General features: G+C 38.0%; 1 protein-coding gene across 21 annotated transcripts in view; it reads right to left on the minus strand.

Annotated features, from left to right (window-relative positions):
- The window catches only part of RBMS3 (RNA binding motif single stranded interacting protein 3), a 1,727,904-nt gene that overhangs the window by 401,583 nt on the left and 1,309,123 nt on the right, over nt 1-17,198 (minus strand). For all 21 annotated transcript variants that reach the window (XM_041733599.1, XM_041733601.1, XM_041733598.1 and 18 more), the window contains one exon: nt 3,675-3,766. In XM_041733599.1, coding sequence (XP_041589533.1) covers nt 3,675-3,766 — 92 coding nt within the window. The remainder of the gene's footprint in view (nt 1-3,674; nt 3,767-17,198) is intronic.

Here is a 17,198-nt window from a genome sequence, read left to right on the forward strand (position 1 = left end):
AAGGAATGGCACACAAGCCTTGATCCTTGAGGGCATACCACAGCATTTGCCCTTCACTATCCATCTACAAGCTTCTCATTAATGAGAAAAGAAACACCTACAAGGTGAAGCTATTCTTAGCTAGTGTGTCCTCAGCTCTTTTCTTCTTATGCTTACAGAGACATAGTCCTTAGCTAATGATTTTCTTCTAAATGCTTTGAGGCTGGCAAGAACCATAACAGCTAATATTCTTATCTGGAGCAATCCAGGAACAAGACCAGGAGATAGGCTAAATGTTACAGATTCGGAATAAGAGAGAAGTTTTATTCAACTTGATTCTCCAACACCTAGCACAGTGCCTGGCACATAGCAGGTAATAAAAATATTTGTTGATATTTATTATATTTCTCAAGAGACTGTTTTGTAATGATATACTGCTTAAAGCAAACATTAGAATTTATAGAAGGTTCAGTAACATATTTGAATGTAATGATTAACAACATTCATTGAATAATTAACATTTATTGAATTCTTTGTATAGTCTAAGCACCATGATAAATTTTTTGTGTATTTTTTAGAATTAACTCTGACAGGTGTCCTTAGTCCAATAATCTGAATATTATTATTAGATTGTTTAAGAGATATTTAAATAACTCAACTAAGTCCACACATCCGGGTGGTATCAGAGCCAAAATTCAAGGCCAAGTTTCTCTCTCCAAACCTACACTCCTAACCACGATGTATTACTAAAATATTCTAAATCTGCTCTCCTCAAAGAAACATTTCCTTTGATCCCTCAAAACTCTTTCTGACATAACAGCAAGTATACAGAAAATGTTAGTCTATGTTAATGGTTATACATTATTAATCAATTACCACTTACTGGATGATTTATTGTTTGATTCCTCTTAGTTGACAAATCAGTTGAATTTTTCATATGCACACATTGGAATAAGCTAGCTAGAGTGATTCCCTTGGAGAGCTTCATGTTCATTCTGGGTTGCTATTGGGAACTTATAGTATTTGTAGCATTTTTGCTTTAAAATCCTGGAGTCTTTTTTTTTTTATCCTGGAGTCTTTAAAATGTAGCATCACAACCTGCATCGTAGGATATTGATAAGAACAAGAATGCAGGAGGCAATCCAGTAGATACTTAAATGGCAAAAAATATAGTGCAAGTTTCACACACCCTGCAGACTGCAGGTTTATATGATAATAAATTACAGTTATCACCAGGACAAAGGGGGAAAAAAAGCCATGAAATCCAATAGCTCAGTGAGAAATCTGCTAATACAGGTGGTCAAGCTTGTTCCAATTCATTGTCAAAGGGAGGCTATTTATTTGCTTCTAGGTAGTTAAATTACAGAGCCATTTATTGCTTAAAGTTTTCTAGTACTCAGATGTGAATCTAAAGCTCTGGGCTTTAGATTCAAAGTCTGTGAAAAAAAAGAGGAAAAAGAATTTACTCCACAGACAGCATAATTGATAAGGTAAAAATCTTTCAGCAACCCCAGAAATAAATTAAGTGCCTCTAAACATTCCACTTGGAATCTCCTTACATTGTACATTGTGCAGTGTACGTGGGGTTTGGGCTAAGGGTAAAGATGCTGGCTATGATGAACAACTTCTTTTTAGAAGCTCTTTAAAATACATTCCCTTTGATAGCATCCTATTTAGGTGAGAAGTCAGCAATTGGGGTACACCTGTGTGTGTGTGTGTGTGTGTGTGTGTGTGTGTAAAAGAGAGGGAGATAGACAGAGACTTGTGTACCAGAATGCTTAGAAACAGAGAGAAAATAGTCATAATGGCTCCTCAGTAGTTATAAAATCAATGCCAACTTTGCCTGTTGTGCAAGATGATAGTGATTTTTATCCAGCAAGTAAAACTGCACATATATTTTTTTCTCAGAACACTTGAAACAGTGGAGATTGCACACCCTGTATCCATTAAGTTATAAACTGCCACAACCAATTTCCAAAACTTCTTAGTCCTTCAATAATCAAAGGTGTTCCATGATAATTTTTTTCATAAGCATTTTTATAATGATATGCTTGTCAGCTGCTTTTCAGTCCAATTTCAAGTTTTATATCTTGCATGTATCCAGCAACTACATTTTACCATTAGTTTCCTGGGTATGAGTTGTTGCTTAAGTTGCCAGGTAACTTGACTGTTTTGCCAAGTGACCTTTAAACCAAGACATGTATGTAATTTACTTATTAATTACAAATGTTAACTCCAGCCATCTTAGTTCATGACCAAATTCGAAGCTTCCAGGAACAGTCTTGAGGAGTACATTACACAGCTGAAAGAATTCAAGTTCTAATTTATACAGCTTTGAAAAACAACTAAGGTATCATAAAGGGCAATGAGTTCACCAAAGTAATCTTTGTGAGAAGTGACCCACAACCAAAGATTAACAGATAGGAGTGGTATCAGCTTGCTAAAAGACATCTGAAGTGGAAGAGAACCTAATATCCCACCTCTAGTTCTCTCAGGTTGAAACTGGAAAATATCAGGAAATGTTTGCAATCAAAATAAAATCCAAATGGCTGAAAATTTTGCGGCTTGGTCATTATATCGCTCAGTTCTTATGGAGATAGTGAAGAGTAAGGATATACACGAATATGACCCAGATGTATTAGGTCTAAATTTCAAGATCTGTTGGCTCTTCTACCTAACTTTTGAGAATACAGAGGCAAATAAATTCAGCAATAGTAAACAGAAAATTATTTTAAAATATATGTGCATGTGAATAAATGAAAAATGACCATTAACCTAAAACAGATATGTATCAAGCATATATATGCTATAAATGATTTTCTTAAATTTTTTAATTTTGAAAATAATCATAGATTTACAAGTTGCAAAGACAGTATAAAGAGATCCCACCACACACTTTCACCCAGTTTCCTCAAAGTTTACATCTTACATAATTATTATAAAATATCAAAACCAGTAAACTGACATTGATATGCCTGTATACTTCTATGCCATTTTATCACATGTGTAGATTCTTATAACTACCACTGCAATCAGAATTCAAATCTATTTAAAATGCTCTTATTTATTTTCTTGAATATACAGATGCATTATGATTTCAGATAGAAATTTCCAGACTACTTGTTCTACATAACAACAAATGAGTATCAGAAGTTATTGATCTCTAGGATATTATCATCTAGTAACACTATATATAAAGACTGAAGTGAAATTCTAACAATCTAGACAATGTATGCTTTGGTTAAATTCATTTCCCTGCATAGATCAGACAACTGCATCATTCAGCTTTCAGCACTCCCCGACATGAGAGTGAACAATTTTTTAGCAGTTTACCAAGGACAACTTGCTGAGAATCATACTACTCTCAAACTTTTTATTGGTGAAAGCCTTAGATACACACACATACAAACACATACGCATGCACTTTCTTCATCAGGTAAAATAGAGCACTTCACAAGTGTCCTTAAAGCGCTAATGAGGTCGCCGTAACAAAAGAGCATATTAATAATTATATACAAAGAAACAATGAAATAAACCAGCCAGGTTCTTCCAAGCCAAACCTAATATAGGGTTTCTTGTCTTCCCTAACAAGTAAGTATAATTCAAATTGTTGCAAACTCCAATTCTGATTCAGCTCACAGTAATGAAGAAATACATGATCACAGAAGGAAAAAAAATCTAAACACTGATCTTACCTTGGCCATCTGTGCCTGCACGCCATTTGCCTTGAGAGATGCTACTGCTTTCTGTGCAGCTGCAGGACTGTCAAAATCTACAAAACCGTACCCTGTAAAAACACAAAAATCTTTGTTAATACTGCATCTGTCATTTTGGTGGAAGGTGTGCTTGTGGTCACACTTGCATTCATAACTCTTGCAATTACCATAAAGGCTCTCAACCTATTGGCCTTAACATGTCAGGGAAGATAGCACAATATCATTAAACATAAAACTGCAATTCCCTTATTTTCTGGAGATTGCTTTGTGGAGATGAGGTAAACCTTAAGCAATCTGATTTGGGCTAATTTGATGAGTAAGGTAATGCATTATTTAACCACGTCCCTCTTTCTTTGGTGAATTTGCTGCAAGAATGAGGACCACAAAATGCTGAAAAATATAGAAAAGTCTATGTCTAAAGTTAATTTTCAAAATCTCAAAAAAAGTTGATGTTAATAAAAAGCCTTGATAGAACTTAAATTTATTACCAACAACCTCAACGGTGCTTGAAACACAATACACATTTGATATATAAATGTATGTTGACTGTGTAAATGAATAAAGGTTGTAAATGAGAGTCAGGGTCTGAATTGCGTTCTAGTTGATATTTAAGCCTATGCTAATGCACCACAGGACCTTGTCTCACTCAATGATAATATTAAATAAAGTGTTTTAACTCTTCAGCAATCTGTGATAGAGTAATTAAATATTCAAGGCTTCTTTTAAAAATAAATTTTAAAAAAGACCCATGTCACTTATTACTTTCGTATAATCTGAAAAAGTTCCCTATACTGTTCTCTTCCCTTCTGCCTGTTTGAGTGTGTATACAGAGTGAGGCTAGAGGAATAGCTCGAATCAATGAAGCAGCATCAGTGAAAGGGGATTCTCCATGCCCATAAACTAGCTGGTGTTAGTCCACGGCTTAGCCTAGAATATTTCAGCTGCCAAGAATATTTCAAAATAAAAAAGCTCAAGAATGAGTACGTGGGCAGCTTTGTGTAGCATGTCTAAAAAGTCCATCATATGTATCCTCTTCTCATCGGTCAGGCAGGGATTTGCTCTGCACTCTCATACTTGCTCCTCCGAAGTCTGGAGGTGAGCAAGCCTACTAACCACAGTCTGTGACCCACCTCCCCATCACCAAAGAAGAGCGCGAGGGAATTCAATTACCAAGTTGTTTCTTTTAATTAACTTTTTAATTTTCTCCCTTCGAATCCCTTCTTCTTTTTCTCCCTCCCAGCATGTTATCCTAAAATGAACTTGTTACACAGCAGTGTACCATAAAATGCTCTTGAAAAGCGGGGCAGAGAAGCTGTGAGTTTGTGTTTCTCATCCAAAGGGAAGCCTGTTCTGTTAAGTCCCGCTAATTCCTCTCTTCCTACAAAATTCAAACTATGTGAGTAATAGGAGTATTACCACCCACTAAGATGAGTCAGATAGGGGATATAAAAGCAGAAAGAGAAAGGGGAAAAAGAACAAAATAAATCAAGAAAGAGAGTCAGGGGGAACAGAGGGTAAAACTAAAATGTAGACATTATTTCCTATGTAACATGTAATGTGCTGGGTGGTTGACATGTTGATCCCTGGGGAAATGATGACATCAGGTCTTACTGGTCTCATGCCCATTCATGGATACATACAGAAACAGAGGCTCAAGAGAGGTGGCATAACTAACCCTGAACCAGCATGCTGCTTAATTGGCAGGTCCAGGATTAGAAGCAAAGTCCTCATAAACCCTTGCCAAATACACCACACAATGAACTACTTTATAATCCCACTTTGCAAACTCTCTTGAGTAGCTCCTGAAGCCCAACAAGAAGACACAATTCTTGAAAACTCCTCGATTTTGCCATCAGGGCACAGAAGAAAACAGTTCCACAAACAGATTCAGTGCGGTTCTTCAGCCAGTACATTTATTCATGGGGTAGTTGAAATCTTAGTAGCATGGGCTAAGTGAGGTTTGCAAGGCACCCCCTCCTGCTTCATGCTTTGATCAATCGTCCTCATCCATTCATATGCTTATTCTTTCATTCAACAATAAAATCCTATTTCAGGCACTTTGCCAGGCACATGGTATAAGGAGTTAAAAAGAATAGCCCACTTCCCACCCTTATGCGTTTTCAGAGTTGAGTTGAGAAATGGACATGAAATGAATAACTGCACAAATGAGTCTATAATTACCAAATGGTAGTCCTTCCTTGAAAGAAAACAAAAGCATATAAGATAGAATCTAACAACAGATTGCTCCTCATTGAAAATTAAGGAAGCAGTAGCAAGAAATGATTTGCATTTCTTAAAATATCCCTCCAACTGGCTTCTGCTGAAAATTGAATGGTTATGGAGAAGGTGGGCAGCAAGAATGGAATCAGGAGTAGATTTAGAGGCTATTACAGCAATCCAGACAAATGGTAGCCAGCAATAAAATGGAGGGGATAAAGTGAATGATTTGAATCATACTCTGGAGGCAGAATTAGCAGGACTTAAAGTTAGATTGACTAGTTTGGGAGTAAGGGAGATACAGATGACACGGATTACTACTGATTTTTCAGCAGAAGCCACTGGGTGGGTGGCAATGTGATTTACTGAAATGGGGAGCCTGGAGGAGGATCCAACAGGGGAGAGGGAAAATTAAAATATCGGTTGAGTCAGAAACGCCTGTGAGACATCTAAGTAAAAATGTCAAGGAGCAGTTGGATATATTAGGCTGGTGCTCAGAAAAGAAGATAGGATTGGAAATATAAATTAGGAGGTCAATAGCATAAATATGTGATTTACAGAGATGGAAAGAGACAAAAACACCTAGTGTAAGTAGAAACCAAGGGCCCAGGTTTGGAGCTTGAACAACTTCAGTATTTAGGTGTCAGGTAATAATATGAGATTGCAAAGGAGGCTGCAGTAGAATCAGAGAGGAAGGGACTTTTGAAAAGGGAATAGGATGTCTCAAAGCCAAGGGAAGAAGATGTTCCAACGAGAGAGAAATCAATTGTCACGTGCCCCTAACAGTGTGAGCAAGATGAGAGCATGCAAATGTCCAGTGTGCTTAGGAATGCGGGTGGCACAATCATGATTTGCTTCAGGGAGGACTGGTGAGGATTGAAGCCTGCCTGACTAGTTGAAGAGTGAGAGAAAGAGGAGGAGGTTGAGAGATTGCTTGCAGGCCTCCTGGCTGTTATCTTGCTGGGAAGGAGAATTAAGAGATAGGTCAGCTAGAGAGTGATATGAGGTCAAATGAGTTGTTTTGGTTTGTTTTAAGATAGGAGATACCATGGTTTTTAACCTTAGCTGTACACTAGAATCACCTTGGGAGCTAAAACAAAAACAAAATAAAGCAAAACAAAAACAGTGTCCATTTCTCACTCCCGGGAAAGTAAAACGATATCTTTGGTAAAGTGGCCCAGGTGTGTGTTCCTCAGCTGATTTCAGTGGGAAGCCAGGGAACTACAGAGGATTCGTTCAAGTTATTCAACAGATCCTTGTTTGTCATACTCACTATGGGGCTGTTTCTGGCAATTTCAGATAGGGATAGGAATGATCAAGCAGGATGCAAGAGATCAAAACTTCAGGAGGGCAAGCGGATAATTTATAGACTAATGTTCTCCAAAAGTGAAGGACTGAGAGAATCTGGAACACATATGCCATCTTGCCCTTACTCTTTGCTCATTGCAACTTGAAGGCAGAAAAAAAAAGATCACTTTTGGTTAATGAATGTTACTTATTTGTATGTACCCAGTTACTGGGGCTGTACTTAACACATAGCATGCGCTTAATAAAGATTTGTCAAAATTAATGCAAAGTATGTTTGAAAGATGCTAATACTTCTCAGACTAGAGTGGGAATCAACTGATTAAAATGTCTATTAATACATTTTGACTATAACGAATAATATAAATGCCAAAAGGTCCCAGTCTGGCTCAGCCATGCTGACACCTAGCCAGGTGGCCCTTGATTTCAGGACTCTCTGCCTCTATTCCAGCATAGCAGCTTCTCTGACTCCCTCCCTTTCCTTTCACCCCCACACATTACACAGGATATTACAAAATCACAATGCTATCTCCAGAGCTGAACTTCAATCCAAACAGAAGAAATCTCTGAGGGAACGAGACACCTGAGCTTTCTCTGAAGCAGGGAGGGAATGGGTGAACTTTGAGAAGAGTGTATTTCTAGAGCCATCAGTCCAGCAAGAAAAGTGGTGCCTTCATACAAAATATCTCTTTTACAGAAGACTCCATGGCAAGGAGGGGTGCTCACATCCCCTGACATAAAGTTATTAATAAAGAATAAGCCACCAGACATGAAATATTTTACTGAGCTATGTGTTTTCCATACATACTCACTTTCACTGATCAAAATGAAAGTCCGAAGGTAAAAATGTCTCAAGCAACCCTGGAAAACACTGATTGTAGAAATGCATGCACATTGCATTCCCGAGTTTTATGTACATAAAACGGTATATGCTACATGCATCCAGAAGAACAAAACAAAATGCAAAGATGCTCCTAAAGAATAATGATACATTTACCACAAAACAAAGTGACTTCAATTTGATTTCAATTTGCCTTCCTTAATGACAAATAATTAAGTCTGAGAACAAGAACCTCTGTACCTACATCTGGAGAGGGGCAGGGTAGGGAGATTAGTTCAGCTCCAGCTAATAATGCTTTATGGTAACTGCTAAAATCCTCAATAAAACACTGGTGAATGGTAACCATCGGAACCCCAGCCCAAGTGGCTGGATGCACACCAGTCTCACTCCCTCAATTACATAATTAAGCTTGGCAGCAGGTTCAAATGAATTAAAACTGAATGTCACTGTTTTCTCCACACACCCCTGTCCTTGTTTTTCTTCCTTGTCAGAGGGAGAAGGCCAGCAGTTCTGCAATTAGCGGGAAGCAGAGCAGTGAGAAAGAACCAACTACACGCTAATTAGGTCATTCGCCAAATGCACTCATTCCATTGGCAGATATAATCAATGCTTTCCTGAAACGCTTTAAACTTGGTGTGTTAATTTAAAGTTCTGCTATTTTTATTGCACTACAAGCCAGGTGACTTTATATATATATATTACTTTATATATACATATTATATATATATATATGATATATATATATAATACACACACACACACACACACACTTAGAAATTGTAACCAAGTTCTACAAACAATGGATTGGCTCAGAGGGTTCTGGGTTCTTTCCTTTAGTGCATTTGTAGGCAACTTCTCTGTGACCTTTGCCATTCAACTGGACCACTGTGTGACAATCCATCTGCATTTTGTTAAAAGTCTCTTTACCAGCTTCACAGTTTAATTTGTACTTCTCTGTTGCTGTTAGCTTTTTAAATTTTTTATTTAAACTGCCTACCTATTTACCAACATTGTGATTGTACTTTATATGGGAGGTGGCAGGGAGACATCAAAACTAGAACTCCTGGTTTGGATTCATGGTGGCATCTAGTCAGCTGAGGGAAACTTGCTCTCAGAGTGAACTGCACACTAAATTTCACAACATTTGCATTGCTCTTCCTCTTCACAATGGCTGTCATAAAAGCCCACTTGAAACACAGATGGCTTGATGTAACACCCAACTTCTTTCAAAGACGATCCAGCTGTGAGTCAAATGCAATTTTTAAACAGAATAAACGAACACTTTGTCTGGGAATTACATGTTCAACTGAAGTTCTATTCAAATTTAACAGTAACAAATGTTTAAGAATTGCCCTGCCATCAATCGCCCCTCCTTCTACTTCAGTTTGACAATATTCTGTGGCTGTCATCTGAGTTTGGAGCAGAAAACTGGAGCTTCAGGGAGTGAAGGTGACCTTCCAGAAGGGAGGAGTGGTTTGCAGGCTTCCTACAGGTCCAGTGAAATCCAGGCTGCCTCCTTGTCTCTGCATTTCTGCTAATTTCTCTTGCATCCTGAAAATGTTGAGTAATTGCTGCGTGTCTTTTTCTTACTGCCTTTCTGAATTCTGTGCATTATGTGAGCAAAGAAGGTAGTTGCAGGGTAGCACTGATAAATTCTTCACTACTTATATGCTTATAAAACCAAACTAGCCAGACACCCCAGTCATTACTTCAGTATCTTCTCTGCAGTGATTAGTATAATGAAGCAAGGCTACTACAGAGGAAACATAATAGCCATATGGCCTAACTTACATGTGTGAAAAATAAAGGCAAAAGATAAATCCTGCTAGAATGCAAAAGCCAGTAACAAGAATGCTTGTTTTGAGGGAAAGAAAATCTAAGCCATTAAAATCTGAAATCACCTATGCTTTGAAACATCTTCAGAAAGTAATTTGGGATGATTTTATACAGAAAAAAAAAAGACAAGCATGTGTACTTTCTCTGCAAAGGGCTGTAGCCTTTAGATGCTTAGCAAATAGAGGTAAATAAGTAGGGTAACAACATCTTTTATACAGTAAACGGATTACTTCAGTATATTCGCCTGATGTTTGAACTTAATTACCTAAACATTCTGATATTCTAGTGCCAGAAACACTAAAATGAGACATCAGTTTTTGGAGTAGGATTGACCTTATGAGGAATGCTTTTGAATCAGGATGACTTTCCTATCATTTAATTTACTGAACATCTATTATGTGTAGATAATAGCTCACTAGGTGCTGCAGGGAAAACTATGATGCTCTTAATATAGTCCCTCCTGTCAGGCAGTTTAATGGTCTAGTAGGGTGCATAAGGAAATTTAAATACAATAGAGTCTTCTAACACATAGGAGATTAGGTTAGGTGAGCATATGCAAAAGGCCATGTTTTCCTTCTGTATAATACACATGGCTTTGTGTATGCAATTCTGCTCATAAGGGTTGAATGCCTGATTCAACATGCCCACACCCTTTCAATGTGTGTCATGATAGTAAAATTATCCATGTTCTAAATTTACGTATGCATGTATTATTCTATCTCTCTGTTTGCTAGTTCTTGTGCACAGCAGAAATGAATTGAGCTAAACACAAAGTATGGAGAGGAATCAGCACCACATAAAAAGTGAAAGGAAAATGCTAGTATTCTAATATGGCAAACATTTCTTCCAGGTGGGGGCAAAGTCAATACATTTTGTGCACAAATGACAAAAGGGAGCTCCAGAAAAGGAAATTAGGTCCCATATAGCATTTCCCAGCAGAATAGAACAATTACAAAGACAGACACATTTAGGGAGCAAAGTGCTTAGTGGTATGCCACTTGAAAATGGGACACTATCTCATCCCACTTAGTTGCACAGAAAGTCTTATTAAACCAAACACAAATTCAAATCCCAAAACTTACTTCCCTACTCACCCCGTTCAATTGATTTTTAAACGAGAGAAATTGCTTCTTTATACTGAATAAAGTCAAAATTAAGATCAGGATCATCATTTATGGGCTTAGAAAGATCACTATGCTTTATTAAGATGAAAGAAACTCACTGATTTGCCAAGGTCTTTGACTAGACCAACCATTATTATAATATTGCAGAGATTAAGAGAGCAGCCTGCTTAGCTGTAAATGGGCAGATTAACCTCTGTGAATCATCTTGCAAAGCTTTCCTTTGCTAACAGGCAGTGTTCAGGGATACAAAGAAAATATATGTCTTTTGTGAACCATTGGTCCTATGTGTCTTTGCCATCAACAACAGTGGGAGGAATGAATCTGTAATGCAGTGTGGCTTTACATTGAGTTTGTAACCATGATGGAAGCAAGCTGTAACTGAACACTCTAATTATAGCTCTACAATCCCAGTGCACAGTAGGGTAGGCGAAGCTAGCTATGATTTCATTCCTTAGTCCCCATCCTGCCCTCACTCTCCTTGCTCTGGTTCTATAGACTTGTGGAGCTGTAGATGATTGCTCTGTAAGAAGAGCAGAGATGATGGTCTCAGAGTGTGAGAATCATTGGGAAGGAGAATCTCATGTCCCCACCACCGACCCTCCAGGTGCTTTAATGCACGTTCACACTCAATAGCTCCAGCTAATGGCCCAGGAAGCATATGCATAGTCTTTCACATCCTTCTAGAGCAGAGACATCCCCTGACCCATGGCCATTCATCTTCAGAGGATGGATATTGTAGCAGAATTAGGCAACCACCCACAGGGATGCATTAAGTAGCTCAGTGCAAAAAAAGGAAGAGGAAGTGACTCCTACATATAGGTGGACTCTTTTTAAGAAAGATGTATTATCTGTGAGTCTCTGTTTTTATTACACTCTACATTCTAGATATTCCCTCCAATGACCTGTCACTTCAACTAAATTTCTGCAAAAAGCTCAGCATTCCTTTAAACTTTTAAATTTCCTGGGAAAGGCTCCATGCATGATTTCCTTCTTCTAAACCTTTGACAAAACTCACTTTGAAACCCTCAGGAAGCTTCTGTTTAATGAAAGTCATGCATTTTCCCTCTTAAACCCATACTTTACTGGACGCATTCTTCATTTGTATGTTTATAGGGCTTATTCCAAATATTTTAAATAAATATTCACAAATACTGTCCCTAGCATTAGGAAAAATGGTGTCTTTTACATCCTATAAGAACCCAAATTAATTATTTTCATTCCACCTGAGATAACAAATATAATTCTAGTTCTGTATTCAAATTGTAAAAATAAAGAAACACGTACATATAGGCAATTGAGAGTAACAGCATGCATGGGGTAAAAATTTAAATAAAAAAATAGCAAGTCAAACAAAACCGTATTTACTGACATAAATGTAAGTTCCTTTCTACTTAGACCTTAGTACTGTGGTTTCCCCTTCCCAAGACACTCTCCTATGATTCCTTCTGATGTTCTAGCTTGAAAAAGCAACCAAAAGTTAATCTTGAACTCTTAACTGTTGTATGCATTAGAAACACTTAGGAACTTATACAGTGATAAGAGTTATTCCTGCTATCCGGGGTGCCTGGGTGGCTCAGTCAGTTAAGTGTCAGTCGGCCTTTGGCTCAGGTCATGGATCCCAGGGTCTGGGATCAAGCCCCAGTTCAGGCTCCCTACTCAGTGGGGAGTCTATTTCTTCCTTTTCCCCTGTCCCTCTTCTTGCTCATGCCCTCTCACTATCTCTCTCAAATAAATAAATAAATAAATAAAATCTATCTATCTATCTATCTATCTATCTATCTATCTATCTATCTATCTATCTATCTATTCCTGCTATCAAAAAACTTGAAATAAAAAACACTGTATCTGAGATTTTATAAATGTCTCCTCAATTGCCCATTTTCCCCCTAAAAATAAATAGTAGTGTTGTTTTCTTCAATTTTAAAAGTTATACAATTTTATTGAGGAAATTTCAGTCAATATGGAGGGAAATTAACCATGACGCCACAGCTCAAAAATAAACAAACTGTTCGTTTATTTTTTCTTTATTTTTAACCCAAATAGTATCAGATTATGCAGATATTTTTTCTCTTAATAGGGCATGTGGCTACTTTTCCTGGTCAATAAATATGGATCACTATAATCTTGTTAATCTGTTATTTTCAACATCCAATTGCCTAGATATTTCTTAAAGATTTCTGAGCTCTACATTATGTCTTAGCCAACTAATTCACAAAACTGATCTTATTCCAACATTTTGAAAGATTTTTAAAATTAATAGGAATAAGTAATACCCTTAAAGCCTCCTAGACCTTAGACAGTGATTTTTTTTTTTTTTTTGAGGTTTTTTGTTTCTTTGGAAGATACTTCAAAGAAAGACCCTAATGCATGCAAACCAAAGATCTCAGAATCCAGTTAAATCAAATTCAAGTAATGCCCTCCTGAAATACAGGAGATCGGAAGCCCATTTTCCTTCTCATTGCAATTACATTGGACCCATCTCAAAGGAATTTTGGAAATGCATTGGGACTTTGCGACACAATTTCAGATCTGTGATTCAAAAAGGATGCCAAGAATTTGAATAGTGATCGTGTCATTATACTCATGATTGCACATTTATTTAGAAGTGGAAAGTGAGAGTTTTTTTTCTTCAATAATGAAAGATATGTTTTCCCCAAGGAAATTTTATGATAGTAGGAAATTGGTATGCTAGTTGATAGTACTAGCTTTTCTGTGTCCCTTTAATAGCTGATCCACAACTTTTAGCTCAAGTCCTCTCTCTTATAGGCAGAATTTGCTTGATGAGTCTTAGTTGCCCAAGACAATGGGATTTCAAGGATCCTAGGATATGCTGATTAAGATGCAGTTTAGAGAACTGTGATCTGTATGGTTAAGTGGATCACTAGAGAAATGGCTCTGTAAGCAGAGGATTTTCTCTTTTATTACTCTCTGTGTGGTCTGTGGACCAGCAGCAATGGCATCACTTGAGAGTTTGCACAAATTCAGAATCTACTGCCCATCTGGATGGCTTAGCTGATTGGGCAGCTGACTCCTGATTTCAGCTCAGGTTGTGATCTCAGGGTTGTGAGTTTGAGCCCCATGTTGGGCACTATGCTCAGTGAGGAGTCTGCTTGCAGATTCCCTCTTTCCCTCTCCCTTTGCCCCTCTCCCTGCTTGTGCTGTGTCTCAAATAAATAAATAAATAAATAAATAAATAAATAAATAAATAAATAAATAAATCTATCTTTAAAATAAAATCTCTTGCCCACTGTGGATCTACTCAGTACTCATTTTGACAAGATCTCCAGAGAACTGTATGCACATTAAAGACTGAGACACTCTGGTCTGGAACAAGCCACTCATCAAGTCTGGACTGCCCTTATTACCCTAGTAAAGTTGCAAGGAAACTGGGGATCTTCAGAATCTTCTCCTCCAACTACTATCAGGTCTTCCAGTCTCCAAATTGTGCCTGTGCCAAGGGCTCTTCAGGCTCTACTGGACATGTTGATGTTAAGAAATACACAGTTTCCAAGGTGGCTCACACTAGACAAGTGCATTTAACAGAAAACCATTCGGTATAGTTGAAGGACAAAGACGCTGGCATCATATAGTCTGGGTTCAAATCTTTGCTCTGCTGTTGGATAGCAAGGAGTCCAAAGGCACAGAACACTAAACCAAAATTGAGGGTAATAATAATATTGCCTTAATTATATATTGGCTCTGGGCACGAAGGAATTAAAATGCATTCAAAGTTCCTGGCTTAATGCCTTCGGCAGCCTCTCCCTCAAATGCCCTCACCTTCTTAGACAGTGCTGAAATTTGGCACCCCGATGGAATCCACTCGCCTACAATGCATTTTAAGAGACAAGCCAGACAAGTGTATTCCTTCTCCACATAATCTCTGTGTTTTTAAAGACAGCAATCTTCTCCCTGCTTATATTTGCAAAATTAATATTTGGAAATGCAGGATCGGGGCTATTTTTATATAATAGCCAATTTCAGAACACGTACATGCCCTCCTTCTCTCTCTCCTTTATGTTTGTCCTTCAGAGATATACCTAATTCTGTTTGGTTACAAAGTTCAAATTGGCCCTACATTAATATATACCCTTAAAAAAGCAATGTTCATTTGAGGAAGCAGGTAACCAATGTGAAGAGTGATTATACAATAAATGTATTATGCAAATTCCAGTGAACGTTTTATGCACACTGGATAAAGAATCAAATTAAAGTCTCATAACCCTTGGAAAATTAGAGTTAGCAAGCACAGAGGTTGATTTGCCCTTGAACACAAAAACTGCTAAGAGCAGACATTCCCCCATCATTTCCACAAAACTGAACCATTTCTGAAGGTTTCAGATTAAAATAAGAAATCCCCTAGGAGTCATAAAAATCAGCTATTTTTACAGAAATAATTTGGAGTTGCAATTTTAAAGTGTTATGAGTTGGAAGGAATTGGTGAACTTCTGTGTCATGTTTTGAAAAGCTTATATTCCAGGGAATCGGCCAGTTGAGAACACGAAAAATTGCATATGGGAGAAGGTATGCGGGAAGGGGGTAACAGTCTCCTCAAGAATCAGCACAGGAGGGCTGATTTACAGAGCTTTCCCCCATAACAACCCGAGAATGGCAGTTATGCGATAGACCACTATGCTTCTTCGATTTTCCTTCACTCGAGGTAATAATGGGACATAATAGCTGCCTTCTTATTACACTGTTGTGTCCACTTCTATGCAGCTTGCCAACACTGATTCTACCACTAGCCTCTCTACAGAGAAATAATGGACCATTAAGAAGGAAAATGCAGAGGGTCTGTACTGCATTTCACTATCGGAGAACAGAGAAACCATCGCAAGCATTTCACTAAATCAATAAGCAAGTACAGGTGTGAAGAAGGTAGGTCGAAAACCCATTTTGCCCCCAATTTTTACACATGGAGCCAGGATGTGGGCTCCAGTGCCAAGAACACTCCATTCATTCATCAACCCTTGGAAATCAATGTTGTTTCCTGTTCATCCTTTTTGGGAACCAGGCAGGATGTAAATATGAAAATAGTGCTATTGATTTAACAAGTGCTCAATGAGGTCCTTTTATGAGTTCTGAGGTAGGTGCTTAGGGGAGAGAAAAAGACAAATGAGACGCAGATTCACTCTTGAGGGAATATACAAGTCCCAAGGAGAAACAGCCGGCTTAACACCAAGATGCTCATTAAAGGCTCTATGCGGTGTGCTTGTCACAAGTACAAAAACCCATAGCACTAACACAATGGTTGAAGGAAAGCTTATGTCTGACTAATGAAGAGATGATGGAGAAGGAGAATTTGAGCTTTTTTTAAAAAAAAAAAAAAGTTTTTTTTCGGTGATCCCTGGGTGCCTCAGCAGTTTGGCACCTGCCTTCGGCCCAGGGCGCAATCCTGGAGTCCCGGATCGAGTCCCGAGTCCTGCTCCCGGCATGGAGCCTGCTTCTCCCTCCTCCTGTGTCTCTGCCTCTCTCTCTCTCTATGTCTATCATAAAATAAATAAATAAATCTTAAACAAAAAGACTAATAGTCTTTAAAAAAAGTGTTTTTTTCTTATTTTATAACTCTTTAATCAACTGTATTGAAGTGTAATTTACACATAATAAATGCCCGTTTGAGTGTACTGTTTGATGAATTTTGAAAATATAGTTACTGTAGAACCACCGTAACCATCAAGATATGGATGGAATCCCCCCATGTGGGCCCCAGAGCCCCTCATTGCCCCTTTAGAGTCACCTCTCCCTGCAGTTTCTATGCACTGGCAACCACTAATCTGCTTCCTGATGAATTTTATGGATGAATCTGTCTTTTCTAGAATCTCACATTCTTCTCTGTTTTTGATTTTTGCTTAGTGTGATGAAGAGGAAATGGCATCCTAATTTCGGCAATGATTTTGGGATAGGTAAGTAAAGTGTGAGTTCAAGAACTTCACAAGGACATCTAATATCGACCAAAGAAGAGCATGTTTCCAAGGAGTTGTATGAAATAATACAGGACAAGATAACATGACCTGAAGATGTATTACGTAGAACTTTTGAACAATTTTACATCAAAGCTCATAATATCCTCCCGTTCTTTCAATGTGCATTGGCTCCCCTGCCTCAGGACCATTGCACCTGCTGCTCCCTCTTACTGAAATAACTGATCATCTTCCAGACCATACAGAAGCTGGATTCTTTCTC

The sequence above is a fragment of the Vulpes lagopus genome, chromosome 19 (genome assembly GCF_018345385.1).
Source record: "Vulpes lagopus strain Blue_001 chromosome 19, ASM1834538v1, whole genome shotgun sequence".
NCBI classification, from domain to species: domain Eukaryota; kingdom Metazoa; phylum Chordata; class Mammalia; order Carnivora; family Canidae; genus Vulpes; species Vulpes lagopus.